This window comes from Epinephelus fuscoguttatus, linkage group LG5 (assembly GCF_011397635.1).
Source record: "Epinephelus fuscoguttatus linkage group LG5, E.fuscoguttatus.final_Chr_v1".
In the NCBI taxonomy this organism is placed as follows: Eukaryota; Metazoa; Chordata; class Actinopteri; order Perciformes; family Serranidae; genus Epinephelus; species Epinephelus fuscoguttatus.
In genome coordinates this window covers 39,172,166-39,183,604 of record NC_064756.1, presented here as the reverse complement: position 1 = coordinate 39,183,604, position 11,439 = coordinate 39,172,166, and the positions used below count along the sequence as shown (strand labels likewise).

The following is an 11,439-nucleotide window of genomic DNA, read 5'->3' as shown; positions in this document are numbered from 1 at the left end:
AAGCAGAAAACAAGAGTTGATGGTGAAGTTTAGTTTCTACTTAGAGGGTTGTAATGCAGTGTTTGTCTGGCTGTGTGTGTGGGTGAGTGTGTGTTGGTTCCAGGTGCTGTCCCCAGTGTAACCTGAGCTGGACTTTATTAATAAATAATGCATCTGAACCAGTCAGCTCATCAGTCAGCCGGCAGCTCCGGCTTATTCTGCCATTTGCCCTCCAAAGGACAGTACAGACACACACATACACACACACACACACAAATACTCTCTTACACACATACAGAACAGTACACAGCATCACAGTCTGAGATAATCTGCCTGTTTTCAGCTTCAGGATTCAATTTCGGGGATTCTTAATTTTTTTTTTTTTTTCACCTGGAGGTACCTCACCGATCATGAATCCTGAATAGTAAGTATTGTTTCTCTCTGTATGCTATGTGTTACCTTCAACAAGACATACAATGCACACCACCAGTAGACACTGACATCTGCTCTTTAACAGTGACTGCTGACATGAAAAGTTAGGAGGCAATTTCAGAGCCTTGTTTTGACCTGGATACAGTGATATCTTGCAGTCTTGTGCCTTGTGTTTGCTGATGTGTTAACTCTGCCCTAAATTTAAATACCGATATACTTACAACTCAACCTTGTGTGTGGAGTTTCCTGTGTTTAAGCGTAGATATCTTGCTTTAATCCTGCATGTATATAAAATATAAACTACATAATTGATGATCTCCCGTAGTTTGAGCCGACCCAGAGGTATCTGTCAGTTACAGGGTTGTAAATTAGGTGTCCAGGGTTACAAAAAAACAGGCTAGTTCATTTTCTGCACAATTTTAGGTAACTGAATCACTAGGCCCCTGTGACTTATGGGAATTGTAGTCCTTAAAGCCAGCTCAGCTCCCACATCAAACTGAGGAAGAAAATGTGACTTCTCTTACACAGCTGTTGTTACTTTACTCACTCCCCAGAATAAATGTTGGCATTTTACATTTCTGCAAACTATTTATGTTGAAACTTTACCTTTCATTTTACCGTTTTGTGGTGTAACAATGCTGTGATTAATGTGTGGTTAGGTTAAGGCACGGAAATCACTTGGTTAGGGTTAAGAAAAGATCATGCTTCTTTTTAAAAAATATTTTAAAAACATCTTATAATATCCAGTCTGGTGGCTTCAAACATGGTTGGATAAGACCTAAACATTTGTACAAAAACATCCACATTTGTTGGTCTTGAAAAGTGGTCTGCAGCTTGCCAAGTGTCTCTCCTAGGTGTCACATCATCCACCATCCCCTCCTCCTCTTAATGAGAAACACAGTGCATTTACATGTAATCTGAACTCCGTCATACATATAAAATGTACGAATGTAACATATCTGTGATCTGCAGAAATGTACAATGCCAACATTTTATTCTGGCAACTGGGCTGGAAAAGACCCCAAACACATGTCAAATGTCCTGATGTGTGAGTACATCTACGTGTGTGTTTTTCTTCAGTGACTACCTGTTCAAACTCCTATTGATTGGTGACTCTGGAGTCGGAAAGTCGTGTCTGCTGCTACGCTTCGCGGTAGGCTTGTAAAAAACAAAAACAAAAAAACACAACACACACTCAAATTTAACTTTTTAACACTTTACTTTGTGTTGTTGATCATGTGTTACACACCCCATCAGGATGACACCTACACTGAGAGCTACATCTCCACCATCGGAGTCGACTTCAAGATCAGGACGATTGACATGGACGGGAAGACAGTGAAACTACAGATTGTAAGAGTTTGTCCCCTCTTTACGCTGCCTTTGCTTGTTTTTTTCCCCAATTCTGCAGTTGTACCTTTTACAAAGAACAGCAAGGCAGAACGACAGCAATTCCCACCTTGAACAGGCAGTGTAAAATGGTGCTTTTGTTTATCAGTCTTGTGTTTGGGGGCAGTAGTGTGTTCTCATTAGGAGACACCATGTTGTTTGTAAGAACAAAAAACTCTGAAAATACTGTATCATGTAAGCCTGGTGTACCTGCAGAGTCAGGACAGACTGGCACACCGTCTTAATGTGTGTGTGTGTGTGTGTGTGTGTGTGTGTGCGCGCGCGCGCGCGTCTGTGTGTCCCTCAGTGGGACACAGCAGGTCAGGAGAGGTTTCGAACCATCACCTCCAGCTACTACAGGGGAGCTCACGGCATTATCATCGTCTATGACGTCACTGAGCAGGTTGGTGTGTGTTTCTGTCACATCATCCTCAACATAATAGGAGAGAGTTTGAACATTAACTTCTCTCCTCCTCCTTCTGTTCCTGTGCTCTTGTTTCTGTCTCTCTCTTTCCCTGCAGGAGTCCTTTAACAACGTGAAACAGTGGCTGGACGAGATAGATCGTTACGCCTGTGAAAATGTCTCCAGGCTGCTGGTGGGAAACAAGTCTGACCTTGTTAGTAAAAAAGTGGTGGATGCTGCCACTGCTCAGGTAACAGGCTACACACAGTGCAATAAGCAGCTAAAAACTAATAAGCAACTCCCGTCATCACTTAACCCCCAAAAAAGTTGGCATTGTAGGTTTCTGCAAACCATGGATATGGTATGTGCAGGTTCTTATATTGCATATATGTTGAAACTTTAAATTTTAACAACACTCTGGTTAATATGTGGTTTAGGCACTTGGTTATGGTTAGGAAAAGTTCATGTTCTGGCGTAAAATACCCGATTTCAGGGGCACAATCCCAGCAAGAAGTGCAGCGATGTCTCCGTAAAAACCAATTGCTTTTCCTGGCACCCTCTCTGCGAGAAAAACGACGACGGGTGCCATGGAAGCTACTGGAAACACAGCAATAACACACTTAAAAACTGATTTTGTTATTTGTTGATCTTGAACAGCGGTCTGCAGCCTGGCAGGCATCCCCCGTAGGTGGCATGTCATGAAAAAGTCAGCTCATATTTTACATCACTTTGGAAATGTTGACACAGGAAATGCGCAAATCTAAGATATTCACTGTCTGCAGAAATGTACAATGCCAACATTTTCTTCCACCGGCTGGGCTGCATCAGTCTTATAGCTGTGAGGCTGTAATGTTCATCAAACTCCAGAGAACTAGATCAAATGCTTTAAAAATGAATAAAAAACCCCCAACATTGTTACTGTAGCTCCTCTCTGTTGAGCTAAATGTAGTTTGTCCTCATACTGGTGTCAGAGGGAAGGCTGCAGTTACATGCTTTATTTTTCAGTGTCAGCATGCTAATGTTTTGCATGCCATGTTGGCAATTATATTTCAAGTACAGTTAAGATTGAGGAGGACTCAGTCATCAGAGTTCCCGTCTCAAGCATAATTGATGGGATAGCGGACTGTTTGATCTGATGAAGTGACTTCCACTAAGTTTCACAGTATTGTTCAATTACATTTATGTGATGGCTACAGATTTGTCACATGGCATACCAGACAATTCTCACTCCCAGCTCATCAAATACCAGAGGATGTTGGCATCACACACCGATGCACAGAGGCACCCCTCTTGGTGGTATGATACGTACCCAGCAGCATCAGTTTATAATGCCACCAGAAACTACTGTAATATAAGAAGCGAGAGAGTCTGTATAAAGAGGGCTGGATGGGAGGTGGATTGGTCAAACAAACTCTGGACTTCCCTGGCAACCTGCTGTTTGTCTCTGTTTGTGTTGCCTAAACTTAAGGAAATAAACCTAAAAACAAAGTGTTTACTTACCTGCAAGTTTATTTTGAAAGGAGACTGTATGCATGTAACAAGCAGAAACTACATTTCCTGTGAAAAAGGGAAGTGTATTTTGAAAAGACACAATGCATGTAACACGCATAAGATGACACGCCATTCCTGAACATCCAAAACAAACCTACCTAGCTTTTAATAATTTGACATGTAGGTCCACTGACAAAGGGGTAGTATTTGACAAGTTGGGATGACAACTTGTTGGCCATTCATAATGTAATTCATAAATTATGGTGTTGTTTTGAAGTACCCGACAGAATACAAAGCAGTTGTACCATTCACAATATTAAATTTCTTACATATCAACTCATTAATAATTCAAGACTCTGGAGCAATTCATTTTCACAGTGAGTGCTTACTCACTTTTAATTTGTGAGCACATGGAATAGATCTTAATTGTCATTGTGTTCAGAACAGCGAAAATCTGTTTAGCAGCTCTTCAGTTGTGTGCAGCACAAAGGTTCAGTAACAACAACAAATACAGGCAGATAAATAGAGCAAACTAAATACATGTTACTGCTAATGCTTTACTTCTAAATAGAGCTGTGTTTGCATATTGCAGATTTGTGATGATGGATTCCTTCCTCTATCCCTGCTTCCTTCTCCTCCGTCTCTCTGCAGGACCTGGCCTCCTCTCTTAAGATCCCCTTCCTGGAGACAAGCGCCAAGAGCTCTGATAACGTAGAGAGGGCTTTCTTGACCATGGCCTCTGAGATCCACAAGCGCCTGGCCAGTGAGGGAGGGGGGATGCAGGGTGAGTCAAAAGAGGCCAGGGCGCAAAGTGCCAAGATTAACAGCGCCCCTCTGTGGCTGGGAGGGGACAAACAGACGCAGGAGGCCAGTAACTGCTGCTGAGCAGGAGATGACACCAAGATGACATGAAGAGAGATGTGTCATTTTAAACACACCCACCTGTCTCGTTTCAGGACTATGTGATTGTGTGCTCTGAACACACATGTTGTTTGCTATTGAACTAAAAACACATGCAAAAAAAAAAGACTTTTCAGGACAAAAAATTAATGTCTTTTTAGCTTGACTACAGTATATTTTGAAGCTTGGTATTTTTTGAATTAAATATATAAGGAGCACAGACAAACAGGACAGATGATAGAAAGATTTGAAACTCTGCCAAATGAACAACTAGGACAGTGGGGGTTTTAGAAGAGGAACATTTACTGTATAGCTCATTTAACTCAAGATAAAAGATGGAAGTAGCAAAAAGTGGAATTGCAAACCTGAAAAATATAAATGAAAAATATAAGTATCTGAATCATTGTTAATACTCACACAGAATGGGAGGAGTTTTATTTAAAAATGTGATATTAGCAGATTTAGCTGCTGATACAGATGCATTTCCTGTGTGATTTAGACTGTCAGTTATCTTCATTTCCCTAAGAGGTGTTTTATTGTATTTATCAGGTTTTGTTGTGTTATGCATGTTGTTTATGTCAATAAAAACATCTTAGGATTCTTGATGTTGAAAATGTGGTTACAAGATCTGAAACATATAAATAGGCAAATAGACTTCATATAAAAATATGTGTAAATATGTACAAATGAACGTTTTCTGATTCCTCACCTCTCCTTTTAATCTCTTGTTAGATTTAGGGTACAAAAACTACAAGTTTAGTAAGTAGAAAAACCCCAGCATCAACTGGTTGTACAAGATGGGATATGAACCACCACTTACATGGACAGTATGTCATTTTCTGCCACTAGTAGTCTTAGTCAAAATAATAACATAAGACTGAACAATGCTGCCATTGCAGTTAGTTTCTCCTGGTAAGGATTCCTTCAGTGTTGATCCTTTGGGAGTTTTTTTAGCGGGAGCCAAATTATCTGCATCGGTCACTACATCTCAGAAACAAATGGCATAGGGAGTTTTAACTGTAAAAACACTGAATAAAGCAGTTTCACATTAAAAATCAGTTTTTCTTCAATGATGTTTGGCGCATAGGAGAACGGCTGCTATGCCAGCACCTGCCAATGTGCTCACTGTGTCTGTCTGATGAGTTAATATCCAGCAATTCAGGAGGTTTTTACCAGGAGCCGAAGTATCTTCCTGTCCAAAACATAGGGGTCAGGTGGTTTCAACCAGTAAAAACATTGAATGAAGCAGTTTCATAGTAAAAATAAGTTTCTCCATTGCTGTTTGGCGCAGCAGGGGCTGGAGCCAAGCAACTGCAACTGTTTGATCAGTTGTTTCTCTGATATGAGTGAAATCCTTCATCTGATTAAAACATGTAGTTAAAAATGACTAAGATCTAATAAAAAAAAAAGTGTAATAAATTGTGGCTAAAACTGGGTAAAAAGTCAATTTATGACAGCATCTGGCACACAGACACAACCCTGACACATGCACAAAGGAGATATGCCTCTGACAGGTGGCAGCGACCAGATGACAGGGACCTTGACCTTTATTAAGGTTTTGGATTTCTCTGGGTTTGAACATTGTTGGAAACGTCTGGGATAGTGTACATACTCACCCAAACAAAGACATTACATTGGTCTCACTATTTTTAGACATTTTGACACAGTAAGTTACTTATTGTATCTTTAGGAGGAACATATCAAGAAAACGTTATCAATGGTCATTTTTTAGTTCAAAGACACAGCTGCAATCAAGTTTCATTATGCAAAGTATAGGATTCAGCATCTTTGGACCATGCCTATTACTAGGTACTTAAAGTCAGGATATCTTAGCCTCTGCTGCAGGTTATGTTACCTGAAATAATTTCAAAGCCAATAAGCTGAACTTCAATTATGTAAATGACATCCAGTTTTTAATAGCAGCACAGCAGCTGTTCAATGCGTCCAGATGATCAAACCTTTAATGGTTAAAGGTTTAAAATCATCCAGTCTTTGCAATCATGACAAACTGCTGGACATTCACAGGAGATATTAGCCTGACAAATATCACTTGGGGATGTGAAGCGATTTCTCATAATTGCCTGACAGTCCTGAGTATGTTATATTAGGGTCATTTTTCACATGAATCAATATTGTTGCAGAGTGATGGATTCTTACAGTCACACAACGAGTCACTGCAGATTGATTCCTGTGGAATCAGCTGGACATTATTACAACAACCAGGGCCTGTATTTATGTCTAGTCCAACCAAAAACATGTCCACTTTCTTCTTGTATCCATCAACACTGCTTACACAAATTTAGATGATACTGACACCTAGTGGCCTCTACTAGTGTTACAATTCAAAACTAAGACGGGCTGACCAAGCAGGCAGTGGTTGCAGGATAAAGGGAGGCTTTAATTTGTCAGTATGCACTGTGCCACAGTGATCCCTTTAATGCACATTCAAATTTGGGAAAAAGAAAATAGTGCACTGGTACCATATTGGTACTTTGAGGTTGAGGTTTTGTAATAGGTGCTTAGAGAGAAACTGTTGGATCAGTGCTTTTCTAGTAAGCAGGGTGAGGGTTTGTAGCAGGAGCAGAGTCAGCAGATGCACATTAAACCAAAAGGCATCACACAAGCAGATCCAAAACAGGCAAGAAACAAAGCCAGGAGCTACAGCAGAAACATGGCAAAGGAGAGTTAATGGACAGGTACGCACTTGGTGCTTCTGAAAGTCAAGGAAGGATCCTTAAATGACTGAACTTCAAGGAGGCTACATCAACAATTCCTGCTGAAGGACTGTTTCAATAGGCCCGATCGAGATGAACCAGGCCTGCGCAGATTCAATCACCGGCGATTGGCGCACAATGCATGCCGTTAGTTTTGTGTCCGACTTCATCCTGATTTGCTCTGACGTATTACAAAAGTGTACGGCGATAAAATCGCGAGAGCGAGGTGGCTGCAGTTTGTAGAGCCAGACGCTGCAGTTGCTCTCAACGGACTGCACCACCTGGCTTTCACACAGTTTAATAGCTGATTGATTAATATGACGTCATAGATAAACTTTTAATTTTTGTTGAATTTCAGAGATTTTATTTGTCTGATTTGAAGGTTTATTCTGTGAACAGAAAACATGTGTAACTGATGGTGAAGTTTAGGCCTAGTTGTCAAAGAGTAAATACATTAATCATAAACTAAAGTCTATTGTATATTAAGACTGGACTGTTTTAATTATTGAAGTATTTAGCATCACAGAGACTTGTGGTCAGTGGGATGTGAGGATTCTTAAAATAACACTGGTATAGATATGACACCCTGACTATATCCGACTGATCTTTAATGAAAGCTGTTGTCTTGTATTTTTTTCCTCTGAAAATATGAACCTTATAGTCAGACACAATTTATTTAGCCCGTGTAATTGAGGGGACAGGTCAAACTGATATGATGCTGATTTACATGAGAATTCATGTAAAATGGAGGTTAAACCATGAACATAAACTACAGGTAAAGCATATTAATAAATGAATCTATCATAATTAAAACAGTTGGACACTGAGAACAAACTTGTACTGTATATAAGTTTGATGATATCTTAATAAACTGACATTGTATCAGACAGCATGAAAGCGTTTCTGTGACTTTTTGTACAGACTGAAGGCTGCTGGAAACTGTTTGAAAACTGTCCGACTTGACCGCAGCTTTTTGTCACCGCCCCCTGCTGCAGCCGCCTGATCTCGTCTACTTTCCAGGTGAGGCACAGTTCATCTCGAACGAGCCTAATGACAAGGATCCTTGAAATTCTACAGAGGACCAAGTCCGTCTCTCAGAGAATTTTCAAGGATGCATGCAATTCTTCGCAAATGATTTGCCAGAATTGAAGGCGGCCTGTGACACACAGCCTGTTCCAATGTGTGTTTTCCGAATGCTCGGGAAGGAGTCTCTCCTAGCCTCTGTAGGACCCAACAAGGAAGCACCATTGACTTTGAGAAGCACCAAGGGGTTAATGGGCTAATGAGGGGCAGGTGTGCACACAGGTGGAGGATCAGGACACAGGGAGGGGTGGGAACACTGCACACAGCTGGTGGATGCTGATGATTGTGTAGATGAAATGACAATTAGTCCTGGTACCCTTTTTGATACAAAATAGGTAATACGTCTGTTTGCATATGACCTTCATTGTTAAACCCTCCTAGATAGAAATCCATAAAGAATTTGATTTATTAATCATTCACAACCTTTTATCCTATTCAAGCCTGCAGGGAGCAATTTAGAGTCACCAATTAACCTGAGCTGCATGTGTTTGGACTGTGGGAGGAAGACACAGAACCCAGAGAAAAGAATTTTAGGGCTAAAATAATCTAATGTGTAAATAGTTTGGAGTCAATGGCTTCAAAGCTACTGGAACTTAAATTCTAAACAACATTTGTCTTTAGGTCAGTGTTTCTGAGCAGTTAAAAAATGAGCTTTTCAAAATGTATCACAATAAATAATGCTTGCTTTGACTGGAGAGTGTGGATGATATTCCTGCTGTCAGCAGCTTCACTAAGCCTTTATGTAGTGAGTGGTAGACACTGACTAGTAGTGTTTCTGGATTCCAGCTACAGTGATTCTATCCGAAGATATTGAAGCGTTGAACAGGTGACAGTCTGCGGTTGTTCTCAAAACACACTTCTGTCACACACTTCAAAAGCAACTTTCAATAATTTATTTTACGAAACGGGGAAACAAACGTGAACAAAAACGGTTCCATAATTCATTTTAAAGATAAAGAAAAAGATAAGGAAAAAACAGCTACAGCTTGGTCAAATCCACAGCCTCAACCCATCCGACACTGTTAGACTGACTCACCAGCAGACATCACTACATGAGGGTATACAGTATTCAGTACTTTGCCAAACAAAGTCTGCCATTGTTCTGCCATGGTGTTCTTGGCACAAAGCCAGCATTTATACTTTGCCATGTGGCTAATTGCAATCAGGGGCAAATCAGGGGCAAACTGCACTCAGCTGCCAAACTTTGTGGGCGTGTTTGTGCTGGTATATCATTAGCGCAATATCCTTTGTGAATAGGACGTTAAGACGGAGCAAACTGCGGGTGCAAGTGAAGTGCAATTCAAGGTGCTATCAGCGGCCGCAGTTCATTCTTTGTGAATTCAACCCTCTGTGTGTTCAGCTCTCAGTACTTTTGTAGCTTCTAACTGAATCTCTGTGATTTGGAGTTTACTTTCTCTCCTGCATCCTTTTTAAATATCCTTTATTTTACTGTTTCATGTTCAACTTTCAGCTGTGTGGAGTCAGGTAAAGTTACTGCTGATGAAAACCCATCATTTCCTTATTTTGCTTCTTCACAATAAAAGCTTTTACATAGCATATTAACAAGGGACTTTAATTGTAAAGAATCTATAGGAAATGAGATGTGTGACTATCACCAAATCAGCAGTACTTGTTTGCAGGTTTTCTTAAAACAAGTCTACTAATACCACAGGGACACAGAGTACAATCAGAAACAGCCACAGTGAGATGTTGATGATGAGCTGCAGACAACAGCTCACCTCCAACAGGTGAAATTCTCTTACTTGCCCTTTATCTATGGATCAACCCACTGCTTTTAAATGTAGTTATTAAAGATAAGCCTATTATCAGTTTAAGACACACCTTGAAGCAGGTAGTCCTGTTGTAATGGAGATGCAAATCCCTGCTGTGCATGGCTGATGTGCTGAGTCAAACCATACCAAGCCAAGCCAGCACATGAGTATGGAAAAAGGGTAAAATGAGAGTGCCAAGGCTGAGATGACATCATCTTGGAGCACCGGATTCACAAGTGTCAGAGTCTTGCCCTGTTTTAAGCTTTTCAGTTGGTTTCTTCACTGGGTTTGAGACAAACGTACCTAAATGTAGGAACCCCTTTACAGCCAAGCCTTAGCTGTTGAAATGAAGAGCTGGCATTTGTCTGAAACTACTCCATCCAGTTGCTTATAGGGTTGTTGTAGAAGAGGGGTCATCTTGTGGATCTGGAATCTTCTTGCAATGACTGGCGTGTACCCATGTAGCAATCTCTATGATCACTACTGATTCCAAGGTCAGGAGCACTTGGTGCGGTCTGCTCCACCTGGGAGATCTCCAACCCTTCCTCCTGAAGTCCTTTAACACAATCCAATTACCTGGCTTCAAGCTGTATCATTGGCCTTCAACATCCTGTGGTAAGGCATATTTTACCTGTCTGTGAAAATCACAAACCATAGTAGGTTTACATTAGGGATGGGCGTATCGATCCAGCAGGATCGATACATCGATGCTCACATGCTACTCATTTCGTGTTGATATCTTTGAAAATATATCGATACTGATTAATAAATACGAAAGTGCATGCATCACTTTCACCTGTTTTCTGTAACCTACTCCAATGTTTTGTGCCGAGACACCCCCCTCTATACCTGCAAAATGGACTGGTCCGTGTCACGTGACATGGGGAAGTTGAGACGTTACAGCCGAGCTAGCAGGTTTTAAAACAGAACAGCGGGACAAGCGATGACCAGCACAGCAGAGTGGAATGACAGACAGAAAAAGGAGCGTGGTGTGGTGTTACTTTTCACCACTCGATAAAGTCACGGCAAAATGTACAATATGTGATAAGAAGGTTGCACACAGCAACAACACCAGCAACCTATTTAAACATTTAAAAAGTACACACCCCGAAAGTCACAATGAGCTTGAAAAACGACAAGAGGAGGCAGAGAAAGACAGGTCTGCTGCTGCTGCACCACCCGCTGTCCGGCAAAAGACCCTACATGAGAGTTTCCAGAAAGGAAAAGTATATCCAGGTACAGGTGAATTCCTCAACATCGCGATCATAATCTTATG

General features: G+C 40.9%; 1 protein-coding gene across 1 annotated transcript; it reads left to right on the top strand.

Annotated features, from left to right (window-relative positions):
- Positions 1-389: 389 nt before the first annotated feature.
- On the top strand, positions 390-5,089 carry LOC125888938 (ras-related protein Rab-1B-like). The gene is made up of 6 exons (XM_049576596.1): positions 390-403; positions 1,492-1,564; positions 1,669-1,764; positions 2,108-2,203; positions 2,322-2,453; positions 4,346-5,089. Exons 1-6 carry the CDS (start codon positions 390-392, stop codon positions 4,577-4,579), a joined length of 645 nt encoding a protein of 214 aa, XP_049432553.1. The 3' UTR covers positions 4,580-5,089.
- Positions 5,090-11,439: the final 6,350 nt, after the last annotated feature.